This window comes from Anas acuta, chromosome 31, assembly GCF_963932015.1.
Source record: "Anas acuta chromosome 31, bAnaAcu1.1, whole genome shotgun sequence".
Classification (NCBI taxonomy): domain Eukaryota; kingdom Metazoa; phylum Chordata; class Aves; order Anseriformes; family Anatidae; genus Anas; species Anas acuta.
The window spans coordinates 1,128,820-1,153,993 of record NC_089009.1 but is presented as its reverse complement, the minus strand read 5'-3'; the positions used below and the strand labels follow the sequence as shown (position 1 = coordinate 1,153,993).

General features: G+C 50.8%; 2 protein-coding genes and 3 non-coding genes across 5 annotated transcripts; 1 reads left to right on the top strand and 4 right to left on the bottom strand.

Moving 5' to 3' along the window:
* Positions 1–416: 416 nt before the first annotated feature.
* LOC137846180 (uncharacterized) lies at positions 417–14,769 on the bottom strand. The gene is made up of 15 exons (XM_068663884.1): positions 14,143–14,769; positions 12,386–12,481; positions 11,408–11,638; positions 10,789–10,811; positions 10,573–10,688; positions 9,627–9,659; positions 8,777–9,285; positions 6,635–6,657; positions 5,089–5,527; positions 4,077–4,169; positions 3,078–3,308; positions 2,818–2,840; positions 2,566–2,681; positions 1,861–1,890; positions 417–1,528 (listed from the first exon to the last, which is right to left on the bottom strand). Exons 1-15 carry the CDS (start codon positions 14,557–14,559, stop codon positions 933–935), a joined length of 2,976 nt encoding a protein of 991 aa, XP_068519985.1. The 5' UTR covers positions 14,560–14,769; the 3' UTR covers positions 417–932.
* Positions 14,770–16,956: 2,187 nt separating this feature from the next.
* On the bottom strand, positions 16,957–17,029 carry TRNAK-CUU (transfer RNA lysine (anticodon CUU)). Its single transcript has one exon. It is a non-coding gene; the product is annotated as a tRNA-Lys (tRNA).
* A 272-nt stretch (positions 17,030–17,301) lies between these two features.
* On the bottom strand, positions 17,302–17,374 carry TRNAV-CAC (transfer RNA valine (anticodon CAC)). The gene has a single exon. It is a non-coding gene; the product is annotated as a tRNA-Val (tRNA).
* A 511-nt stretch (positions 17,375–17,885) lies between these two features.
* TRNAK-CUU (transfer RNA lysine (anticodon CUU)) lies at positions 17,886–17,958 on the bottom strand. The gene has a single exon. It is a non-coding gene; the product is annotated as a tRNA-Lys (tRNA).
* A 770-nt stretch (positions 17,959–18,728) lies between these two features.
* LOC137846196 (E3 ubiquitin-protein ligase TRIM41-like) lies at positions 18,729–24,839 on the top strand. Its single transcript, XM_068663952.1, has 6 exons — positions 18,729–19,670; positions 20,539–20,634; positions 21,127–21,357; positions 21,930–21,952; positions 22,618–22,745; positions 23,163–24,839. The coding sequence occupies exons 1-6, from the start codon at positions 18,729–18,731 to the stop codon at positions 23,678–23,680; spliced, it is 1,938 nt and encodes a 645-aa protein (XP_068520053.1). The 3' UTR covers positions 23,681–24,839.
* The last annotated feature ends 335 nt before the right edge of the window (positions 24,840–25,174 follow it).

The window sequence follows — 25,174 nt, the reverse complement described above, 5'->3', positions numbered from 1 at the left end:
TCTTTTGGGTTTCCTTAGAAGAACATCAGTTTTTGAGGGAATCTGCGTAGGTGAGCTAGAGAAAAATGTAAGCACTTGTGTTTTGCTTGTTCGTTCTGGTTGCTTTTTATAGTTGAGAAACATCAAACTGGTACAGCTGCAGGAGCTTCCAGTACAATTTATCCCATCTTATTCCTCCTCAACAGACAACAGAGAGAAATGGGATTTTCTCGGGAATATCCAGGAATATAGAGATGTGTAATGGTGTGGAAAAGTGCCTTTGAGGTGGGTTTATTCCCTTTCACTGCCTGCAGAGGGGGCTTGAGTGACTGGAAAAGGTGGAAAGGTAAGCAGGGTGTCCCCAACCTGTGCTGCTTTTCTTAATTTTTTTGACTAAAGACAAATCCAGAAAAATACATCCATAGAGAGGCAGAAAATGAAGAGTGCAACACAACTTCTTTTTTTTTTTTTTAATTCAAAATAAATATCAGAGATCTAGACAGAGATAGAGACCAGCTCCCCAAACCAAACCAGGCATTGCTATTTGTGGCGAAAGGCCACCTCCTTTTGCAGAGCAGACTCTGGATCTGCCTCGCAGTTGATGTTGGAAAGAAAACAATTTGGAAAAAGATATAAATATATATAGGAGGATTCAGTCTGTTAAAGGCAGAATAAATAAGATCACATGTTTGAAAGCCCTGCGTGTTCTCCTTTCTCAATCAACCCCTTTGTTCCCTTTATCCCTCACAATGGTTGATCCTTCTTCCTCACTGCTGTCTGATGGTGTCCCCATCTCTCCATCCTCAAGTAGAGGTTCTATCCCAAAGCTCCTGATGGAGAGGGACACGGGGGGCAGAAGCAGCAAGCCCCCTTGGCACGATGGCCCAAGCAACCACAGCAAACAGCTGGCATCACACAGGAGATGTCCCTTTTGTTAAGAATTGACAGACATCTCAAGGACAAATCCGGAGGGGAGACCTGAACCCAACCCAATCCAGAGGGGACATCAGCTGCCCGGTCATGGACTGCTCCTCTGAGGATGAATTTTGGGTGATTTCTTGCAAGCGGGCCCCCATCCCCATCTTGAACCAAGGAAGGACCCTCTCTCCGTTGAACGCAGCCCTGCTATAGACCAAGATAGGAGCATCATCATCCGAGCTGAAAAATGCCACCCGACCCCCTTCGTAGTCCAAGGAGACCCGTATCTTCCTGGGAAGCTGGTTCAGGCGCACGTTAGCACGGGGGGATGTCAGGGAGTGATAAGCCTCCAGCGCCCAAATGCCCTCCTTGGGGGTGAGGCTCATGGGTCCCTTCCTCTTCGCGGTCTCTCGGGCCACCCCTATAGCCCAGACGCCCCCCTGTCCCACCTCCACCTCCCAAAAATGCCTCCCCGAGGTGAAACCCTGGCAGCCCAGCACACAAGGCTCAAAGTCGAATCTCTCTGGGTTGTCTGGGAGGTCCTGGGGCACCAGTTGGCCCCTGACTTGTTTTTGGTCCTCGGAGAGATGGAGGTTGGGGTGAGCCGTGGCTGGGTCTAGGGTCACGTTGGCTGCAGGAGAAGAGAGAATGAGAGTAATAGAGGTAGAACTTGGCCTTGGAGATGTTTCTCATGGGGAGAGGACAGCTAGAAATTCACTGGAGGAGATGGGGAAGCACAAATGCTCTTAGGTGTTCCCTCTTCCTGGCCCCATAAGGGGTATTTGGCTTTATAGGACCACATCACAACCCTGGATGCAACCAGGAGCATCACATCAGGCTGCCACCCCCCTTCCCTTTCTTCCCCCTTCTCTCCCTGTGGGATCGCATTGTTTTTCCCATTGGGATCTCTTCCACAAGCCATAAACCACCCTCCCACCCCCCTACCAGCCATTATCGACTTACTTGGCTCTTGCAATTTAAACATCAGGCTATCTAAAAAGGAGAGAGATTTCACAGCATCAGGGTTATGTATCGGGCAAATTGGCTGCAGAGTAGCTTTATTGTTCAGGCTGGGGAGCAAAACAGCCAAAGGGGAGGCAAAAAAGCTAAAAGGAAAGCTTGGAAAGGGAAATATTGAGGATGTAGGGGCTTGGCTGTGTAAAACCTCTGGGTTGACTTGCTCGGGTGATGCTGTAGGATCCACACAACTCTCCCAAAGCTGGGGGAGATGAATCTCCTAGCAAGGCTAAACTCATCTCCAAGAGGCACTAGGAGAGCAATTTATCCCCCCATTGTAGCATCCCTCCCTGGCTTTGTACCCACAAGAAGTTTCCCACCAGTTTGGAGGTAAAGGGAACAACTGCACTATCATCTCCATTTGAATTTTTACATGGGACTAGGGAGAGGAACCTCGTCTGAGCATGTTTTATTATTATTATTATTATTATTATTATTAATAATAATAATTTTTTTTTTTTTTTTTTTTTCCTTATCTCTGTTTCCCCACCAATTCATCTTTACCCCAGGAAAAACTTCCAATGTCCTTCTCTGGTTAAGTCTCAGCTGCATTTATTTACAGCAGTTCCTAGGTGGGTTTCGCATTAGCAGCCAGCACACAAGAACCCAATTTCTCCCCAATATCAGGCACGGAAAGCAACTTGCCCTCACCTTGGCATTTCCTCAGCGTGCATCTCACGAGGACATTTTTCTGAAGAAAGTCCTCAAGTCTTCTTTCCAGATGGGGAGAAATCTCCACCGGAGGGTTGAACTTCATCACCTCACAGCTGCAAAGAGGGCAAAAGGGTGGAGATGTGGGGGAACCCTAGGTGATATACCTGAAATCTGAACTCAGGATTTGCCCAGGTGGCTTCCAAACCTCTCCAAACATCAGAGTGAAGTGAAAATGAGGAGCCGTGTTACCTTTTCAAGAGTCTTCTGACATCCTAAAGGTGGGAAGAGAGAGGAAAGACAGTCATGGAAGAGGAACACCAAAGACTGCTTTTTCTCTCAAAGTTTATATATTTTTATGGTAATGCAGTAGCAAAGAATGACCCTGCCCATGTGATGATCCCACCTGTGAGACACCAAGGAGCTCACACGGAGCTGAATTTGGGCTCCCAAGTCTTAGGGTTTGCTCTGTCCCTCCACTTCCCACCAGCCTTTATGCTTTGGGCTCTCACCAGCAAGAATTTGCTTGCCGGCTGCTGGAATTTCCCCTCCATCTCCCAGATCAGGGTGTCGAGGTGGGCCATCTCCTCCGAGACCTTCACCACCGCTTCCTCCTGCACCCTGGTGATGGCCCGGTCCAGATCTGCCAACTGGGTCAGGAGGAGGCGCTCTTGGTCTTTCAAAAATTGGTGCAACTGCTCGAATTCACACACTATCTTCTTCCCTTCGTTTTTGGTTTTCTCCTGCCAGGATGAGAGAAAAACAAAGAGATAAGAGGGTCAGGAGACCTCTCCATGCAGCAGATGTGCCCACCCCAATCTTTACAGATGGCCAAACCTTCCCTCGTGGATTATTTCTGAGTGTAGTTTCTCTTGATGGGATATTTCTGGAATTAATAGGGTTTGTCTTTACGCAGGCTACAACAACCCCATCCCATTGTGGAAGGAAAACAGCTGGAATTGGAGTTGCCTTGGGCGTGAGATGGGCAGGGAAGGAGGGAGGGCTACCGAAAAACCTCACCACACCCAAGTAAAACAGATTATTGCTTCAAGGCCATGGGGTTGGTGTCAGGATCCCATGTCCTGGGAGATATTCAGATAATGCAGGGGTGAAATTAGCACCAAAACAAACAAACAAAAAAACATAAAACATCTTGCTGGGAATTTAGGGACCGGGGACAATTTGGGAGGCTCAGCCTGGAAGCAAAACCAAAGGAGGAAATTGGAAAGGAGCACTGTAAGAAGAAGATTTACAGAATTTAGGAAGAAAAACTCCCAGCCCGTGCATCTGTAGGCTCCCTCCTCTCCTGGAGCTCTGTGCCTCCTTGCAATGCTATCTCCCCGGCACAGCCTGTTGCGAAACGCCGGCAGATAAACCCAGGCTTGGCTGCCTCCCAGCTCAAACAGCAAACCCCTCCGCAAGCCAAGGATGCAAGATCCAGCCTCAAAACACACCAGCAAAACCGGGGTTGGGTGGAGAAGGAAAAGAAACCCTCCACCAGGGCAACCTACCAAGTGCAAGTTTTTCCTTGCTCTGGATTTTCTGCTTTCCAGGTATTTTTCTCTCTCTTCCTTTAAAAGCTCGAGGCGAGCTTGGATTTCTTCCTGTGACAGAATAAAAAATGCAAATGGAAGAGATGGGAAAAATATATATTTTTTTCTACTTAAACACCTTCCCCCCCCTTGCATCAGATGGGAGAAGATTTGTACAGGCACAGAGCTGGGGGATGAGGAAGGTTCGTGAACAAGCTGTAGTGTTCTGGAATTATTTGCAAAGTAAATGCAACCTGCAAACACCAACCTTGCTGCAAGAACAGCAAAAAAAAAAAATCTTCAAGAGAGCACAACACCAGCAGAAATCAACAGCTGATGGGAGGCGTGCAAGAGCAAGATAACCACATAGTGAGATTTTGCTCAAAAACACTCCCAGCTTCCCGTAAATGGTGGCTCTGGGGTGCTGTATTTAATAGCCTTTAGTGAACTTGCTTGATGTTTGGTGTGCAAGGAAATGAGAAAAGGTTTGGATCCGGGGGAAAAGAGAAAAGGAGCGGAGATAAGGGGAAGAGGCAGCAGAAAATTGTTTCTCTGTATGGGAAATTAAAGACACAAGGAGGAGGGGAACAAAAAATGCAGAATTGCCTTGAATAATTGATTTAATCATGGGTAGAAAAAATGAAGAATTCCTGAGCATTTTCCCTTATTCTGGACATTACTCATAGTTGGTATTCAGCACCTCTGACTCAACAGCAACGTAGTTTTTTTTTTTTTTTCTTTCTCCACAGCTGTAGGTGAAGGTCAATAAATTGAAGGAGGGATGGGGTGGGAAATCCCCATGGGAACACTGCAAAGAGCCAAAGGTGCCAGTAACAAAACGCAAACGGGAAGCCTGTGGGTGACACCCGAAGATCCCCGTTGGCATCTGCACCACGGGGGGTGGGTGGATGCATGCAGAGGGCTGCATTTTGCCCTTGCCAAGGGATTTTTGGTGTGCTGGGAAAGCTGCGAGCACATCCCAGTGCTTTACCTTGTACTCCTGGGCAGCTTCTTCGGCGGGGAGCACGGTGTGGAGGCGGTGAGCTTGGGACCGGTCGCACACCATGCAGATGGGCTGCTGGTCCTCCTTGCAGAAGAGCTTCAGAGCCTCCTGGTGCTGCTGGCACCAACCCTCGTGCCCCGCTGCTCCTCTGCCTGCTTGCAAGCTCAGCTGCTGGGCGATTTCGGCGATCTTGGCCAGCTCCCTGCTGGGACGGAAACTTTTGTGCGAAGCCGTCTGCCTGCACTGGGGGCAGGAGAAGTTGGCCTCCAGCCCTTCCCAGCAGCGGGTGATGCATTCCCGGCAGAAGTTGTGGCCGCAGGGGATGGAGACGGGCTCCTGGAAATAGCCCAGGCAGATGGAGCAGGAGGCTTCGCCTTGCAAGCTCTCCGAGGGGCTCTGCGAAGCCATGGCTCTGCCTCCGGGAGAGGATCACCGCTCTGCAGGAAGAAGAGGGGCCCCTTCCTCTTTCTGCCGGGGGAGTTTTATCAGGGAAATCCGTCCCCAACCCCAAACACCACCAAACAGGAGAAGGAGGTTGGAGAGGACAAGCGCATGCCGGGTTTCCTCCTCGCCTCCCCGCGGTTTTGGCTCAATGCCTTCCTCAGCCAGATGAGGCTTGGAGGGCAGGGCACTGGGATGGGCTGGAGAAGTGGTTGAAAACTCCTAAAATTTGGGGATCTCAGGGGGTGACCGTGAGTAAAAGGTGGGATCATGCAGCAAAGGTCTTAGACCCACAAGGGGCTGTGTTAGCAAAGTGGTGGGGAGAGGGGAGGCTTTGATCCCCTCCACCAGCACATCTGAGGTTCCTCGTGGGGGACTGGGACCAGGCTGTGGCTCCCCAGTAAGGGGCAGACAGGGACTGGCCGCCAAACTGGATGGGAATGAAGCCCAGGACAGATGGGGAGAAAATTCAGTTTTAACACCTCCCAGTGCAGCAGGGTACGGAGGGTGAGGACGGTGATTTCTCCCCCCTTCCTGTTATGTTAACCAACCTCCCAAGAAAACCAAGAAGAAATACGAAACAGAAAAAGAAAGCACACGGAGCACAAATTCCTCGAAATCACCTGTTTGCTTTTAATTCCCCATCAGTACCAGTTTACAGGAAGCCAGTCATTTAATGATTAAACAATCTTTTTTTTTTTTTTTTTCCTGTGCCTTAGGGAAGAAGGTTGAGGTGAGTGCAGCCATCTGCTAAGAACCGTGGGTGGATTTTCTTCCCCTTGAAAGAAGCTGGGAGACAACTAAATATTTTTGAGTTGCTCACAGCATCAAAAAAAAAGCCCTCATTCTCCCTTCCTGATAGTCCAGGGTGATTTGTATCTGCTGGGGGACCTTGTGCAAGCTCAAGGGTTTCCATATTGTAGACTTGGTAGAGCACAAAAAAGTCAGCAAAATAGACAACGTGAACACACATCACCCTTGTAGACATTCTTTGATTTGCTTCATCCGGTGTTTGGATCACATAAGGAGCCACCAGCACTGGCCACAGACTTGTTCTGGGATGATGCTTGGTTTTGATAGAAGGACCACCTACCTGCTCAAGTTGTTTTTAATGTCCTAAAAGAGAGAAAAAAAAGAGCCTTAGTGTCCTGGAATTCCTCCCCTTGGACTACCAAGGACCCCACTCTAATGGTATCCCATTTCTAGTAATTTTGATATGAAACCAAGAGCTGGAGAACCAGCTGGTGCTCAGACGGTGCTTTCCCAGCAATTTTGGGGTCTCACCTTCAGGATTCCACATCCTGGCATTTCCTTTCCACCTCCTCAATCAATGCGCCCAATCTTGACAACTCCTCTGAAAGCCTGGTGAGGGTTTCTTTCCCTGATTTCTGTATTTCCATGTGCAGATTTTCCAGCTGGGAGAGGGAACAGGCCCCCTTCTCATCCTGGTTTTCATTCTGCTTTTCCTCTTCCATCCTCTTCTGCCAGGGGAAAGCCAAAACATGTAAAGAACAACAAACAGAGAGAACAAGACAGGAGCATCGGGAGTCAATGGTGGTTCATGCATCCAGGTGGACTTGGGGAAGACACAGAGCTGATCCCCTTTCCTTACACCCCTTGAGCATTGCCCACCCACTGGAGAGAGGAGGAGGATGCATTCCTCCTCTCCTGCCCCACCCCCTGCCAAGGAGAAACTGTGGATGTCCCATCCCTGGAGGTGTTCAAGGCCAGGATGGACGGGGCCTTGGCCAACCTGATCTAGTGATCTGGGACTCGGTTATTTTTAAGGTCCCTTCCAACCCGAGCCATTCTATGATTCTTCTAAGACATTGCCTGAACTGAGATCCAGCCCCTCTCTAGCATGGCTTAAGGCAGAATATTTCTGTATATTGCTGGAAAGTTACAGCTATTCTTTCTGGAGCCATCTGGGGAGGAAGAGAATGGGAGACGCAGGTCCCATTTTGACCCTTCTCTAAAAGATGCTGGGCTCCAAAGCCTGTCCTTCAAATCAGCGCAGGCCTGGTGACACAAGACCAGCTCGAGCAGGATTTTTACAGCCTGTTAGAGCACTTAAAAGAGGTCATGGTGCAGCTGGGATGGGAGACAACCTTGAACTGAAAGGGCTTCTGAGATATTGGGAGTGACAATACCAGACCAGGCAACTGGAAGGACCTCAGCACCACACCTGTATCTCTATAGAGGTATTGGGGAGGACTTGGAGATCTGTTGGGTGACCCTAAAGGTTCAAGCACACAGCTTTCTGCCCATCCACTGGATTCCAGAATCAATTTCTGTCTTTGGGGTGAGGTTGAATACATACTATCACCCCTCAGAGATGCTATGCACCAAAGATGCTCGCATGTCCCTGGAGATTGCTCATGAGACCACCAAGACCTTGCAAGATCCCAGCAGTTTTCTCTTGATCCTAGAGGGCAGAAAAGCCACCAGGATTTGCTGAGCTGAGGGGTGGCACAGCACCATTTTCCCAATTTTTCTCTGACAAGCAAGAGAAAAGGTCTTGAAATATAGAAAGGCACCATTTTTTTTTTTTTTTTTGCACACTGTTGGCATATAGAGAGGACTTCCTACTAAACTCCCTGACCCAAATGTCTCTAGATAAATTTCAGAAGGCAGTGTTGGAACTCTTCCTGTTCATCTTCACTCCTCCAGCCTTTGATTTCTCCCACCCCACCACTTGGATAACCCCTGCTGAAACTGATGGGTTTCAGCTCCAAAGCCTCAAATTATCAACATTCTTGCCAATGCTTTGGCAATTTTAGCTCATGGAAAGTAGCAGTTAAGACACTTAACTCAAGGGAATCCTCTTTTCCTTTCTAGCAACTAAACCAGGAACCAGAGGCAGCTTCTTCAGCCCTGCAGGAATTTCATATCAGAGATCAAGGTTCATCAATGAAACCAGCGTGCCCGGGGTTGTTGCATAGATTATAGGCTTCATTTTGCTGCTCCTCCCAAGCTGATATTCCCTAGTAAAATCTCAGAGAGTACCCAGATATTAAAAAAAAAATAATCCAGAGATCTGCCCAGTGTGATCCTTTCTCAACCTGCTGCTCTTGAAATCCCCAGGAATGTGAGATTCAAGGTGGACACTGGGACTTGTTCCCTTCACTTTATTCTCTACCACCCATAGAGCTCTGAAATACAGTGTGGTTTCCCGGACCAAAGCAAAGCCTTCTCCAAAGCACGACGTTTCCATCTTGCTGCCCGTGCTGTCTCAGGGAGCCAGCTGGATCTTGGACTCCCAAACCCAGAAGAAAGGCAGGATTTTCTCTCCGTTGAAAGAAGTTGGTGTAAAAGCAAAAGCCAAGGTCTCGTTATCGGCGTCGAAGAAAGCCACTTGTCCCTTGTCGTAATCCAGAGAGACCCGGATAGTCCTTGGCCTCCCATTTAGAGGCTGAACTGTTTCGAAGGAGGTGAAGGCTTGAAACCTGTCCCCACAGATGCCAACAGCCCAAATCCCCTGGGAAGGGTCAAGGCTGATCCAACCCTTTCTCCAAGCTGAGTCTCTGGCCACCCCCACAGCCCAAAATCCCCTATTCCCCAACTGCACTTCCCAGTAGTGCCTCCCCGCCGTGAAGCCTTCGTGGCCCAGCACCGAGCAGTAGGTGTCAAATCTCTGCGGGTTGTCGGGCAAATTCTGGGGTGTTTCGTCCCATCTCACGCTCCTCCGGTCCTCGGAGAGGACAAGGTGGGGGTTTGCTGTGTCTGGATCCAGAGTCACGTTTGCTGTATGGACAGGATGAATGAGGGAAGAAAAACATAATGTCAGCAGGAAAGATGATGGCCATTTCTCCCTATCTATGCCCCTTTGTTTTTATTTTATTTTATTTTTCCAGGGATGGAATCTTGCCCTGACTGAAGCTGTTGGGTAAAGGCTTTCTGCATAATGTATACCTTGCAGATTTATTTAAAGGCTCTAATCATTTATACTGTTTATAATTCTGACCCAAAGGGAATATAAATTCATCTTGCCAACCCACCAGGAAAGTGTAATTTCCCAGTCTTTATCACCTTTTCCCACTTGGGCCCCTTTCACCCCAGTACACTCCCATTCTCCTGAGACTTACCCCATTGCACATCCAGTTCAACTGGGAGACTCTCTAAAAGGAGAGAGGTAGAGAGAAGTGCTGTTATTTTTTTTTTCCCCTTTACAGAGGAGAAAGGATGTATTGGAGATAGGTAAATTTGTGGAGGTGCAATTTTTCCCTTGCAAAACAAGTCAAATATCCAGGTGAGCAAGTTCAGCAGGCGAAATGCAAAGAGCTTTTCCTCTCACACCACTTTGATTGTAGAGATTGAAAGCATAAATACTCAAGAAAACAGATTTACTTCTGGTAATCTATCATGATGGACTTAGGGGTACCAATGGCACAATTAATTGCGCCATTAATTGCTGGAAACATATAATCAAAAGAAGGTTTTAATTTAATGTATATCTCTGCTTTTACACTCCTCCATATTCAGCCAGTCTTGGAGACAGCAAGCTGGGCAGGAGGGCCTTCAAACCCAATATAGCTATGTTTTTTGAGGATATTTCTTGAATTCAGAGTTGATATTTATCAATTCCTACTCGGATATCAGAGTGGGAGGGATTGGAACAGAATTATCTGGACACAGAGAATTGTCTCAAAATAACTAATTCGAGGCTTATTTAAGACCAGCAATCTTTTGCAATGCATTGACCTTTTTTTTTGTGCCGACTCCCTCACGGGTAGCTAGACATTACCTACAGCCTGCTTGGTTTGACTAGGACCAGGACCAAGAATGTGATTCATTTCCTTTGTGTAGCCAAAAGGGAGGGGCTTGCTCGGTCCTTTGCATTACTCTGCATTTCAGACACATTTGCAAATGCGCTTGGGAAAACAGTCACCCTCCCTCTTCCATCTTCAACCCCAGATAGGAGGGTTATTGAGTAATTCATTGCTAGCATTCCTTAGCTGGGCTTGATGCTGGTAATTGGATGGCGTCCACTTCTATCCAGCTGGATCTAGATTTTTTTCCCTTCCTTTGTACCTTTGAATTTCCTCAGGGCTTCCTTCAGAATGATGTTTTTCTGAGATAAATCCTTGAGGCTTTTTTCCACTCGGGGAAACTTCTCCGACAGATGCTGGAAAGCCCTTGTGTCACACCTGGAAGGAGAAGACTTTTGTATTCCTTCCTCGCCAAATAAGCTATGCGAAAACCCCACTTAGAGAAGTGACACTGTGCTGGGGACAGAGAGCCACATACCTGGTCAAGGCACTCCTGGCATCCTAAAGGAGAGAGAAGATGGGAATTAAACTTTGAGTGATCCTCAGGCCTCTTTATATCTCTTATCTCCCCCAGGAGCTGGTTGCAAACATGCTTTGCTCGCTCTGGATTTTCTTGTGCCAAACACTTTTTCTTGTCCCAAACACCTCCTTGCTTGTTTCCTAGCATTTCCCAAAACGGTGGTTCCAGGAGTGAAAGTGTAACCCTATGCTTCATAGTTTAGACCTGGGTTTTCACCAGGATTTATTTATTATTATACTTATTATATAAATATATTAAATATTATTTAATAAGAATATTATAAATATTTATATTTATTGTTATCCCTCTGCAAGGGCATGCATCCATCTCCCAGGCTTTGCCTGGGGCTGGGAGGAGAAGAAATTGGTGACCATTTCCAGGATGCTGAGATATTAATTCTGGGGTCCTCCTCCCAGGTCAGAGGTGATGATAGCACAGCTCACACTACGTGTAATACATCTGCTTTGGGAAACGAGCATCCAAACTACTCAAAATGTCAAGGCAAAGAGACTGGGAGGGGAAAACAAGCGTTGCAAACACCATTCCCTATTTTTTCTGCCCATGTCCTCGCTCTCACCTGCAGGGATTTATTTTCCGGCTGGGGGTTCATCCCTTCCAGCTCCCGGATGAGGTTGCCCAGGTGGGAGATCTCGGCAGAGATCCTCCTGTCGTTCTCACTCTGGGTCTGCACTATCTCCTTCTCGGTGTCCTCCAGCCACATCAGGAGGAGCCGCTCCTGCTCGTCCTGGAACTGGTGCAGCTGCTTGAACACCGACATGATTTTCCACCTCTCGGCTCTCGCCTGCTGCTGCAAGGGACAAATTGGAAGGGATGAGAACAGGAGACACCCGAGACCTAGAAAACCTGGCTAAATAAAACAGGAGCTCCTCGTTGGCCATGAGGTTATTCTGAATCCACAGCAAACAGCTCTGGGTGTCCTTCAAGCTTTATGCAACGCCCCGTGGAGTCATAAAGCACTCGTCTCCCTTTGGGTTGTTTTTATTTCTCGGCTGTTTTCATTTCTCAGCTGGAGAAACACGAGGGCAGCGTTGCGCCGTGTTTTTCCTGCAGCCTGGACATCAGGCATCATTGCGTTCAGTGTTTGATTTCAGGAGTGTTTGATGGGGCAAACCCTACCCGGGTGCCTGGGCACCCTAAGCCCAGGGTCACCACCTTCACGAGCAGCCCCACGGATCTTGTGCATCTATGGGGCTGGGGTGGTTGATGCACCATCCCTCCAGATCATCATCCCATCTCCTCGGCTTGAAAATCCACCCAGGGGGACTCGCACACCCATCAGCCTCTGAGAAGCAGCTCAGCTAAGCTGCAAGCACCTCCCGTCAACAATTCGGAAACCCCCTTGCTCCCCACCTGTGCTTTGTGGCTGCTGATTTCCCCTCGAGAAGCAGCCGTGGTTCACCCACGGGTGCCTTGCTGAGACGGAGCGAGGGCTGGAGGTGTTTTCCTCCTCCTCACTTCCATGCTGTGAATTTATTTACCCTATAGCAGACCCTCAGAAGTCACCTCCGTGCATGCAGCGGTGGTGAGGACCTACCAAATGCTTCTGGCTTCTCTTCTCCCCCATCACTTTTAATCCTTGGAGTCTCTCTCTTTCATCCTTGAGGCTCTTCAGTTTGCTTTGGATATGTTCCTGGGCATTAAAAAGAAAATAATCATAACAATCTGCAAGCTGGTGGAGAGAGGGATGATGGCTACAATACTTCTTTAGCTAATTTGTGATGAATTTGTGCACGAGGCCATCAGAAGTTGGAAATATTTATACATTCTTCACTCTTTTACCCCTCCTCACCCCCAGACCTTTTGTACAAAGCACCTTGCGAATGAAGAGTGAAATAAAGGCAATATTTAATTTTGCAGATTCTTTTACACCCCAACTCTGATCCTTGCCAGTTCCTTCTCCCATGATATTTATGACCTGTTATTTTCTGCATTTTCTGCAATCAGTTCTGCCTCGGTTGGTCATTTTTCCCCTAACCAGGTCCCTTGAGTTGCTGCCTCACCACCATTACCTCCCATAATCTGCAGAATGAGTGTTTCTGCCCAAACCTGTCACCTTCAGCTGCCTCTGCAGTCCATGAAATAATGCAACATGAATACTGAGTGATGGATAATGTCCTCAAAATTTGTTTGTAAGAGGAGATGGGAGTACACCTTAGAAATTCCTATTTTTTTAATTGCACACTTAAAAGATGCTCCAATGAGAAATGCCAGTGGATGGTTGCACTGCACACAACCCACTATTTTTATTTTTATTTTTATTTGTATTTTTATTTTTATTTGTATTTTTATTTTTATTTGTATTTTTATTTTTATTTTATTTTTATTTTTATTTTTATTTTTATTTTTTTTTAAATCAGCTTATTTTCCCCCTCCTGCCCCTCATTTCTTCTTTTCTCAGCCCTGTTCTGTGCTCATGGTGTGACTAACGCCACCTTTCACCTCCCCATTCCCAGTCATTTCCTCTGATGTGGGCAGGTCAAAATGTCACCAAGCTTCCTCCACTCAGGCAGAGACTTCTCCTCCTCCTCCTCCTCACCCTCTCCTCCCTGCAGGGAGCTGCAAAGCCTCCCGGCACCGTTGTGGTTATCCTGAGACAGTTGCTCAGAAAGAAATTCCTTCTCCTTTTGGGTTAACGGGTTGATTTGCAGCGGAAAGGACAACTCATCTGGGATTTCCAAGGTGGTTCTTGCACAAAAACTGAACAGAGTGTGCAAAAGTGAGGTCCATCCCTGCTAATTTGGGTATTCTGGGTATGAGCTACCAGCCTAAAGCTTCCTTTGTAGTCCCTGGAGATGGTGAGAGTAAATAAATCGGTGGTTTTCTGTAAAGGGGGTGCAGGGTGGGAAGTTTAAGGTGAAATCTCCCTTTTGGAGGTCTGGGTGAAAATCAGGCTTCACCCAACCCTTGCTGCCTGGGAGGAGATTTTGGAGGATCAGACCCAGCACCCCACCACCTCCAATCCCTCCCGAGTGTCCCCAAACCAGGCTGTGCCCATTACCACACATCTGGGAGCCTGTGGGGTGGGGTGGCTGAGTTAGGTGCAGGCTGGAGCTTTTTGGGATGGGTTTTGGGGCTGCAAAGAGACCCTGATGCAACTGGATGATCCACCAGCTCTGCCCTACTTCATCCTGAATCTTGGGAATATTCTTGGGAAATCCTAAGTGGGCATCCTTTGCCGTATCCTTGAGAAGGTGGGGAAGCCCCCAGGGAGTGGTCCTCAACCTTTGATGGACCAAAAGGAAAAAAAAGGGGGGGGAAAACGAGAGGAGCAAAGCATTGGAGATCTCTTACTTTGCACTCCTGGGCGGCTTCTTCGATGGGGGCCACGGTGTGAGCACGATGAGCCTGGGACCGGTCGCAGACCACGCAGATGGCCGTCTGGTCCTCCTGGCAGAAGAGCTTGAGCGGCTCCTGGTGCTTCGGGCACACGCCGCCCGCTCGCGCCGCGTCGCCGACCCTCGAGATCAGCTTCTTGGCGATCTCCGCCAGGTTCCTCAGCTCCCGGTTTGGCCGAAATTTTCTCTTTTGGGCTATCCCACGGCACTGAGGGCAGGCGAACCTCCGGTCCGATTTGCCCGAGCATCGCGTGATGCAGTCGCGGCAGAAGCTGTGCCCGCAGTTGATGGAGACGGGGTCGCTGAAATAATCCAGGCAGATGGAGCAGGATGCTTCTTTCTGCAAGCTCTCCAGCGGGTCGCACTCGGCCATGGCTGCTTGGGAGAAGAATGACACGGTTACTTTCGCTTCATTGAATATATATATATTTTTTTTTTCAGCAGCGGCCGGGAGTTTCCCTCTGGCTTTGCTTTCAGAAATGGGAGGTCTTGTTTGAAAAGTGCAGCGTAAAAGGAAGGAGGGGCGGGGGGAAAGGGGAAATTCGAGCTGTTTTGCAACACCCTCTGAAACCTGAGTCACTCCAAAAAGGCTTTCAAGGTCAAAGCCTCGCTGCTGCAGAGAGAGAAGTGCATCGTCCTGACCTGTGGCCTCTGAGCCGTGAAATATTTGGGTGGGAGCACCAAGAACAACTTGCGGGTGCCGCCACTTTCCCCCGGCATCTCTGTCCAGCTATAACGCAAACCTGCAGACTGCAGGAAAATAAAAACACAAAAAAACACACAAGAAAACCCGTTCCTTTCTCTTTTTTTCTGATTTTTTTTTTGATCCCAAGCTCCCTAATTCCATAGCTCCACATCCTCAGCCCTCATTTGGGAGCAGATCGCAGCCCACAGGAGGGCAGGATGCAACTGGGACCAGGAATAAACCCTGCCGAAGGGTTTCCAGCCAAGCCTTGGTGTAATTTTAAATTATAAAAACCTAAATCAGGGTAAATCTCTATGTCGTCGTGCATCTCTTATCTCGCTTGCTGCTCCGATGGCTCTGCTTTCTTCCTGGCTTCAGCCTTTCTGCCTGCGGCTCCCCAGAAGTGATTCAACAGAGGAAATGAATCACACAGTGTTATAAAAAAAAAAAAAAAGATACCAAAAATGAGCGAATTGCTTCAGATGACCTCGGTGAGATAAATCATGGTGCGCTCGGGTCACCGCGGCCGTTTCCTGCCTGAGGTTGGGCACCAAGAACGGGTCCATCCTGCGAAGGTTTCTGCTGAGATGCTTTTGCAGATTCCCCCATGCTTTCCTCCAATGATGAGCAATTTTCCTGTTCTGAGATTTTTTTTTTCCCTGTGTCAGGGTTGCAGAAAATGCTCCTGTGTTCGGGCATGGTGTTTGCATCCCGTTAGCTGCTAAAAATCCCGTTCATCCTCTACCCACCCATGAGCTGCTGTCCATTGATGCACTGCTGTGACCTTCATCAACCCCAACCTTCATCATCCTCCCTGTTACGCCAACCTACAAACCCAACAGTCCCAACTGCAAAGCGTGGATTAATACCAGATCTCAGCACAGCCTTCAGCGGGATGCTGGATTTAATTCATCCTTTTTTCCCCCTTTTTAGGATGGGCCAGCCTGGCTTCCTTTTCCAGCAGCTTCCCCGCCGCCACGTCAGCCCCCCTGACTCACTACCAGTAACTCAAGATGATTCAAAAACCTCTGCTTTAGCTGAGATGAAAAGATTTTATTTTATTTTATTTTATTTTATTTTATTTTATTTTATTTTATTTTATTTTATTTTATTTTATTTTATTTTATTTTATTTTATTTTATTTTATTTTATTCCATTCCATTCCATTCCATTCCATTCCATTCCATTCCATTCCATTCCATTCCATTCCATTCCATTTCATTCCATTTTATTTTATTTTATTTTATTTTATTTTATTTTATTTTATTTTATTTTATTTTATTTTATTTTATTTTATTTTATTTTAATTTTCCTCCGCTGTGGCCCTAATTTTGACCCCACAGCCACCAATACGCTGTCTATGGTTATCATATGATCCTGATCCATACCTATGGATGAGTGAGCTGCAAAATTCCCCTTTTTGATGAAAGCTAAACGGGAAAAAACACATTTTTTTCCAACTCTTGCAAGTGTGGTAACATTCAGGCCTCGGTTCAAGGTCTTTGAGGTCTCTTTTGGCTGCTTTCTATCATTTACGTCGCTGCTGCAGCTCTTTCCTCGGGCACCGGCTTTGCACATGTATGAGCTTGGCTGCCTCTAAATGTGAAAGATTTAAAAATATATGCTTATAAATAGAGATATAGATGTTTCCAAATTGCAGAGAGAAAGGCACTGCAAAAAAAATAAATAAATAAAACGTGAAATTAGCATAGAGAAAAAAGGGCAGTGAGGGGGATTCTCTTTTTTTCCTCTTTTTTTTTTTTTCCTCTTTTTGCTTAGAAAAGAAAATGAGTGATGGGCTTTCGTGGGGCCCCATTTCCTGAGTAAATGGGTACTGGGGCTTGCAAAGTGTTTGGAAAGCTCGTAAAAAGGGGGAAAAAATAGGGGGAAAGGGTGGCTATTCTCATAGCAGATATTTTCCTTCCAAAAAACTTAACCATAATCCAGGATGTGAAGGGCACTGAGGAAGTTTATGGAAATATGAAGGTGTTTTTAGTAAAAACTCGCCCAGCTGGGGTTCTGCGGTGCTTTTTTGGGGTGAATTAGGGTGAATTTGTGGAAAGTGGGAAAAGAGGAAAAATTAAGCGCCCAACGTGGGGCTCGAACCCACGACCCTGAGATTAAGAGTCTCATGCTCTACCGACTGAGCTAGCCGGGCTGGTGACATTAAATCCTCTCTGTTGGGTTCTTGTTCGTGGGCTCGGAGCTGTTTATGGCCCAAAGGTGGTCCTGGTGGTCCCAGGAGCCCCCTGGTAATGGGGAAAGGCCTTTTTTTGACCTGTTCCGGCCAAAATAAGCAGGTGAGGAAACAGCAGCACGACGCCCGGCTGCGTTTCGAGCTGCACCCGCGGCTGATGAGGCTGTTGGAGGACGAAGCGTTTGTCTGAAGGAAAAAAATAAAAAAGGGAGAAAAGGGAAAATTTAGAGGCGTGTTTCTGCCCGGTTTCGAACCGGGGACCTTTCGCGTGTGAGGCGAACGTGATAACCACTACACTACAGAAACCCGTTGGAGCAGGCCTCGACCTGTGGGTTTATATCCTCATAAAATTCACAGACTCACAGAATTTCTAGGTTGGAAGAGACCTCAAGATCATCGAGTCCAACCTCTGACCTAACACTAACAGTCCCCACTAAACCATATCCCTAAGCTCTACATCTAAACGTCTTTTGAAGACCTCCAGGGATGGTGACTCCACCACCTCCCTGGGCAGCCTGTTCCAGTGTCTAACAACCCTTTCGGTAAAGAAGTTCTTCCTAACATCTAACCTAAAAAAAAAACAGCAGCAACATTCGTCAATGCCTCTAAGGACCCACTCTGAAGCAGCAGCACAAACTCCACGCACCCTACAGAACCCGAGTTCTGACCTTCCACCCCATTAAATCCATACGGATAAATGGCTGTGGGTAAAAGAGGAGAGAGTGGGGGCGTCCTGGGGCTCCCCTGCGCGGATTCAGCGCGATCGGAGATTTTAGAGAGGTATAAAATAAAGAGAGAAAAACTAAATCCGGCGAGGCGCCCAACGTGGGGCTCGAACCCACGACCCTGAGATTAAGAGTCTCATGCTCTACCGACTGAGCTAGCCGGGCGGCGCCGCGCTGACCAATCACAACCGTCCCTACGCCACCTAGCCCCGCCCACTCCCCTCCTGGCCCCGCCCCCTCGAGACCTCCGAGCTAGAGCGCCGCCCCCCGACTTCCGCCCACTTCCCCCCTCGTTGCCTAGCAACGGGGCGCGCCGCTTCCGGTCAGCTGGGCGCTGATTGGGCGGGGCCGGGCGGCGGAGGGGCCGGAAAGCGGAAGCGCCGCCGAGCTTCCCGTCGGTTGGCGGAGCCCGGACCATAGAGAAGCGGCGGCGGCGGCGAGGAGGGGGCTAGAGCGTCTCCCTAGCAACGGGGCTCGGCGGGAGGGGAGGGGGTGGGGGGGGCGGCGAGGCCTTGAGGGAGCTCCCGGTTTGGGGCCGGGGTTCCCGGTTTGGGGTCTTGGTTCCCGGTGCGAGGCCTCCGGGGGAGGTTTGGGGTCGGGAACCGGGCCTGGGTTCGAGGTTTGAGGCCTTCAGGGGAAAGGGGGGGGGGGGTTTGGGGTCGGGAACCGGGCCTGGGTTCGGGGTTTGAGGCCTGTAGGGAACGGGGGTTGGGGGGGCCGGGACCGGGCCTGGCCCCTCCGCTTTGGGGTTTACGGAGCGGGTTTAGGGGCGGGGAGCGGCTCCGGTTTGGGGTCTAGAGGAAAGGGGAGGGGGCGAGCTGCGGTGGTGCCCACCCCGAGGGGCTGAAGGACCTCAGAAAGCCCCGGGAGGACCGAGGGGGTGAGGGGGAAAGGGGGGTGGGGTGGGGGGGGGGGGAAGTCTTTGGGCCTCCCCCATGGCGGTGGCAGGCGACGGGGGGCCCGGGGGGCGCCTGAACCCGGTGGAGACGCTGCAGGAGGAGGCGATCTGCGCCATCTGCTTGGACTACTTCCTGGAGCCCGTGTCCATCGGCTGCGGCCACAACTTCTGCCGCGTGTGCATCTCGCAGCTGTGGGGAGGCGAGGCGGAGTACGAGGCGGCCCCCGGGGCGGCGGCGGCTGGAGGAGGAGGAGGAGGAGGCGGAGGGGCCGTGGGGTTGGGGGACGACGTGCTGGAGGAAGAGCTGGAGGATGAGGAGGATGAGCTGGACGAGGACGAGCTGGAGGTGGAGCAGGAGGAAGAGGAGGAGGAGGATGGCGGCGGCGGAGGAGCCGAGGAGGAGGAGGACATGTGGAGCGAGGAGGAAGACGACGGCGAGCTGTGGGAAGAGCCGGTGGAGGAGGACATTTGGGACGCTGGGGTCGGGGGAGAGCTTTATTTCGGGGACGAGGACTATGACGAGGACGTGATGGAGGAAGACGTGGAGGAAGAGGAGGAGGTGGAGGAGGAGGAAGAAGAGGTGCAGACCCCTCCGCCCCCGGTTCTGGCAGCCCGGCCCCGGCGCCAGCAGACCTTTACCTGCCCCCAGTGCCGCAAAACCTTTTTCGAGAGGAATTTTCGGCCCAACCTCCAGCTGGCCAACATGGTGCAAATCATCCGGCAGCTTCACCCCTACCCCCCGCGCCTCGCGCCGCCCGCCGCCGGCCCCTCGGCTTCGGGGGCTGCGGCCGGAGGGCCGGGGGGGGTCCTGGTGGCCGGGGGGGGTCAGGGACCTCCGAATCTTTGCGAGAAGCACCAGGAACCCCTGAAACTCTTCTGCGAGGTGGACGAGCAGGCCATCTGCGTGGTGTGCAGGGAGTCGCGGAGCCACAAGCACCACAGCGTCGTCCCCCTGGAGGAGGTCGTGCAGGATTATAAGGTGCCAGGAGATTTTGGGACGGGATAATGTTGTTTTTGGGGTTTTTTTGGGTTTTTTTTTGGAGCCAAAAGGATTTGGTGGAGGCGGGGAGCATCTCGCAGGGCTGGTTGGGCGAGCGGAGTGGGGAGGAGGCTCGATTTGAGGAGGCTCGGGGCGTGGGAGGCCGGGAAGCCACAAGCCCGGCGCCTCCTCCAGCAGCACGAGGGCAGAGGGAAGGGGCCAGAAGCGAGCGCTGGGCGAGCTGGAGGTTTTTGGGGCCAAGCAGGGAAGGGGCAGGGATCCCTGAGCTGCTTGGCTTGCTTTCTCCTCCTTTTTTTGGAAGCGTTGAGCCCGTGCTTCGTGCCTTAACACCCAGAGGTGGCCAGGAAGCTCATTCCTCACCTGGGGTGATGCAATTTTTGTGTTGAGGCCTGCTTTCTGGGCAGAATTGGTTGGTTTTTGGGGAAAATCGAAGCCAATTCCCAATGAACGAAGCGGTCGTGGCTTTGTTGTTGGTTTACGCTGATCTAGGACCACGCTGATGTCAAAGAAACAACCCAAAAGGGAAATTCAGGCTCTTTTTTCAGCCAGGAACCCAAATGTGATGGCTCGGGCACGTTCACCAGCTCAAGCCACGCAGCCTGCACCCGGTGGCCACAGCTTTGGTGTTTGTGGATATTCCCCGCACGAACCAGGGTGGGATTTTTGGCTTTCTAATTAAAATCTGCTTCCCAGCACGAGAGCTGCCAGAAAGGGAGAGGGAAGCGGGGCTGAAGGCTGGGCAGGAGGTTCCCTTTTTATGCTAGGGCCCAAAAAAGAGAAGAGGAAGGAGGGGATTGCCTCAGCCAGGGTTTCCTGAGCCGCGTGTTTTGTTTTTTTTTGCTCTCAGAACAAACTCCAGAGCCACCTGGAGCCGCTGAAGAAGAAGCTGGACGCGGTCCTGAAGCAGAAATCGAACGAGGAGGAGAAGATCACGGAGCTGAGGGTAAGAAGCGATGCCCAGGAGGCTTAAATGCTTCCTTTTTGAGCTGGTTTTTGCGTTCCCACCTGTGTTTCCCACCCCACCCCAAAATAATTAGCCCAAAAAGAGGGTGCCGAAACATCAGCGTGTTGTGGCTCTGATTTCTGGCGAGGTGGGCGAGCAGATTTTGTCCTCTCCTGCTGCTCTGAGCCCTTCGCGCTCCCTTCCCTTCAATTACTGGGCTGGAAAACTTCAGGGCTTCGTTTCCCTAACGAATTGGGCCTTAATGAGGGGGTGGCATCCTCGGAACAAATTGGTGTCCTTTGGGGCCGTCAGCTGAGCTGAGAACGCGGCGGGTCCGCTTCCCCGAGAGGGGAAGCTCTCGTTTAATTCTGGTTTTGGTTGATTTTTGGACACGTGGGGGGATAAAATCGAGGGGGAGCGGGGCACAGGGACCCCAAAACCAATCCCCCTGCTCCTCTAAACCCTTTTCATCCCTCTCCCCTTGCCCTGCAGGACAAGATGAAGCTGGAGATCAAGGAATTGGAGTCGGATTTCGAGCTGCTGCACCAATTCCTCATCGGGGAGCAGGTCCTGCTCCTGCACCAGCTGGAGGAGCGCTACGAGAGCCTGCTGGTGCGCCAGAGCAGCAACATCAGCCAGCTGGAGGAGCAGAGCGCTGCCCTCAGCCGCCTCATCGCCGAAGCGGAGGACAAAAGCAAACAGGACGGGCTGCAGCTGCTCAAGGTCCTTTTTTTTTTTGTTGTTTTCCAGCCCTGCTGGGGGAGAGGGAAGGCCCCGGGCAGAGATTTCTCGGCGTGGGGGTGCAGGGAGGGGGAAATCCTTTCGATTTTTTTTTTTTTAATGTGCCCAAAGGGCTGTGAACTTTGGTGGTTTTTGAACCCTGAACCCTGCTGGCGGCCCGAGGAACTCTGGCCCCAGCTTTTATGGCCGGGAGATAAGATTTAGGGATGGGAACGAGCCAGGAGGGGTTGGATCCTCCCTCCCAAAGCCTCTGCTCCGTGGGCGCTTCCCTTACATCCTGGATCAGATCCTTCCCTGTCCAGAACCACAGAGGGGGGAAAACGGGAAGAGAAGGGGACACCCCAAAAGATTTAGGTCCAAATTTTATTGCCTGATTTAATGTGAAAAGCCCCCAGCAGTGGATGGGATCTTTCAGGGTTTTTATTCCCATTGCCTGACCGGGACAGGACCCGTAAGAGGATTTCGTGCGAGCAACAGCGGGATCAGCATCAGCCCTCCCTAATCTTTCTTTTTTATTTCCCCCCCCTTCTCACCCCGCTGCCTCCTTTCTGCAGGACATCAAAGGCACTTTTATCAGGTCAGTGACTTTTTTTTTGGCGTTTTTTCACTCCAAACAGCTTTCGTGTCAAAAAAAAAATACGAGTTTTTGTTTTAAACTCCGTGTGGCGGGTGCTTTTCTGGGCTGGGGCTGGTGGATGGCTAATGGGGTGGCAGGAGCTCCTGTGAAGGGTGGAAACGGGGTGGAAATGGGGTTTTGGGGAGCAACTGAGGACACGTAGGAGAGGAGAAAGGTGGGGACGAGATCTCAGCCCATCGCAGCAGCCGCTTGTAGGAGCGGAGCAGGGTGTGCCCACGCAGACCTCATGCCCTGGGGGAGCAGGAGCCGCTTTTAACTCCAGAAAAATAATTCTCCCTGGCTTTGAAAGTCGACAGGCAGCAGCAGGAGGGTCCCCACGTCGCTTTATAGGGCCGTGGCCCAGCTGGATGAGCGGCGGCTCCGTTTCTGCGGCCGGGAGAGGGTGGGGAGCGCCGGCTGTACCAGTGCAACCAGTCCTGCCTGGTTTTTCAGGCACCGAGCTGCTCAGCTTGGCTGGAAACGGCTCCGGGTGGCTGGAGCATCACGGGAGAGCGGGCTGGATTCTCCCATCGTGCTTTTAAATCTTTTAAATAACAGAAACGTGCCCAAAACTGGTGTTTTTGCATCCCTGCCTCGCTAAATCGATGCTTTTTCTGTCCTGGCAGATGTGAGAATATCAAATTCCAGGAGCCCGAGATGGTGCCGGTGGACATGGGGAAGAAATACCGCAACTACTTCCTGCAGGACGTGGTGATGAGGAAGATGGAGAAAGTCTTCAGTAAAGTCCCTCAAGGTGAGCAAACCTGGAGGAACGAGCTGATCCCTCAGCAGAATCCTAGGGGGAAAGGCCAAATCCTTCCTCCTGGGGTGGGATTTCTCCTTCCCCAGCTCTGTTTTCCCATGATTTGCACCCCTCTGGTGGTTCTTTTTCCAGCAGCAGACACATTTTCTCCTTCCTCTCCATGCCTTTCCCTATCCCAAACTCTGGATCCTGGCCCCCTCGCTCTGGATCCCGGCCCACAAAGCCACCAAAAAGATTTTAAAGGGGCTGGAATCCCCTTTAAAATCAGGATAGGACCCACAGGGGGAGGCTCCAAATTACCATTTATCCCATTAAACGTGCAGATGAGGATTTGGGGGTGGGAGAAACGGGAGTGGCGACCTTCCCACTTAATCCTCCTCCTTTTTCTCCTTTTTTTTTTTTTTCTAGCTGACATCACCCTGGACCCCGACACCGCTCACCCTCGCCTGAGCCTTTCCCTGGACCGCCGCAGCGTCAAGCTGGGCGAACGCTGCAAGGACCTGCCCGACAACCCCAAGCGTTTCGATTCCGATTACTGCGTCCTGGGCTCACAGGGTTTCACCGCCGGCCGCCACTACTGGGAGGTGGAAGTCGGGGGCCGGAGGGGCTGGGCGGTGGGGGCGGCCCGCGAAACGGCCCGCCGCAAAGAGAAAACCATGGGGCCCCACCAGGAACGGGAGATTTGGTGCGTGGGCACCAACGGGAAGAAATACCAAGCCTTGACGGCCACCGAGCAGACGGCTCTGTCGCCCAACGAGCGGCCCCGGCGCTTCGGCGTCTACCTGGACTACGAACGGGGCCAGATCTGCTTCTACAACGCCGAGAGCATGACCCACATCCACACCTTCAACGCCTCCTTCCACGAGCGCATCTTCCCCTTCTTCCGCATCCTGGCCAAGGGCACCCGCATCAAAATCTGTGCCTGACGGCCGCCTCGCCTCCCCCTAGGATCCGGCCTTGCACACACACACACACACAAATGGCCACGCTCCTCTCCTTTTTCTTCCCCCCCCAACCCTTGTCCTTCGGGTCCCTCGTCGGGCTCGGACGCTGCACTTGTTGTCTTGCACCTGCTTGCTCACAAGGCCTCTTTTTTTTCTTTCCCCCCACCCTCCTCCTCCTCCTCCTCGTGCCAGCTCTTTTTTCACGGCCTCCCCAGCGGGATGAGCTGATCCAAAGCTGGTTTCGTTCGGATTTGGGAACAAATCGCCTCGTTCGGGAGGTGAGGCCACTACTTTCACTTCGTCCTTCGCCATTTGAAGCTGGCGTTGAGCTTTCCAGTGTGGTCTCTCCCCCTTTTTTTCAAGCCCACCGTTGGGTTTTGAGGCGTGGCCTCTTCTCTTCGGGCGCAGAGCTCCTGGGGGGGTCTGGGCGTTGAGGAGCGCTGGATCTTGGTCTCTCGATCTCCTATCGGGGCTGAAATCATCTTCCAAAAGTCCTCGGCTTTCCCCAGAGCTGCGCCTGGATTTTTTGGGGCTTCACCTCACGAACATCTCCATCCCCAGCTGGCGTTTGGACCCGGAGCCGAACCTGCTTTACCCTGCTCTGTTTTCCTGTTCTGGCACTCGCTCGCCTCCCCCCTTGCTCTTCTCCCCCTCTTTGTCCTGGGGGGGGGTCACCAGATCTCCTCCCCCCTTTTCCCCATCCCCTTCCCAACCATTTCTTGGAGGCCTGGCACTTTATTCAGGGCCGCCTGGGCCAGGGAGGGTGCAAAAAAAAAAAAAAAAATCTAAAATAGGGGCGGTTTCCTCCAGCTGGAGCGCGGCGCTGGCCACCAGCCTCTCGTTTCCCCTTGCAGCTTGAGAGCTCTCCGAGGTGGGAAATAATTTATTTTCTCTTCCCTTTTCTCGGCTGTCGTCGAGGTTTCCAGCTGAATCCTGTCCCCCCTCGAGAGACTCTGACCGCACCTGTTGTGTTTTACTTCTTTTCGTTGGTGGATTGGTATTATTATTATTATTAATTTTTTTTTTTTTTTCTGTTGGCATTACAGAGCTAGTTCAAAATATTTTTGGCTAAAATGAGAATTAAATGGAGATTTAGTTTTTTGAAATGTCAAGAAATAATAATAAAGAATGAAGTTGTAAAGCCCAGCCTAGCTTATTGAGAGCCCGCTGGAGAAGCCTGGCAGAGGAATTGGGGTCTGGGTCCTGTCTGTGCCTGCTGTTACCCCCTGCTGGTAAAACTGCAATCCTGCCTCGTTAATCTTAACCTAATCCCTGCTAATTGGATCGCTCGTATCCCTTCCCAAAGCAGCCAGCTCCTTTCTTCTGTCTGCATCGAGGGCCGGTCACATGGAGGCAGCGTGCTGCTGCCATCGACCATATCTGGTGGCCCCAAGGGACAAAAATCCCTCTCCCCTCCAGAGCAAGGGGAAAAAAATCCTAAAAATCTGTAGGAAATGGCTGCTTGGGACAGGGCAC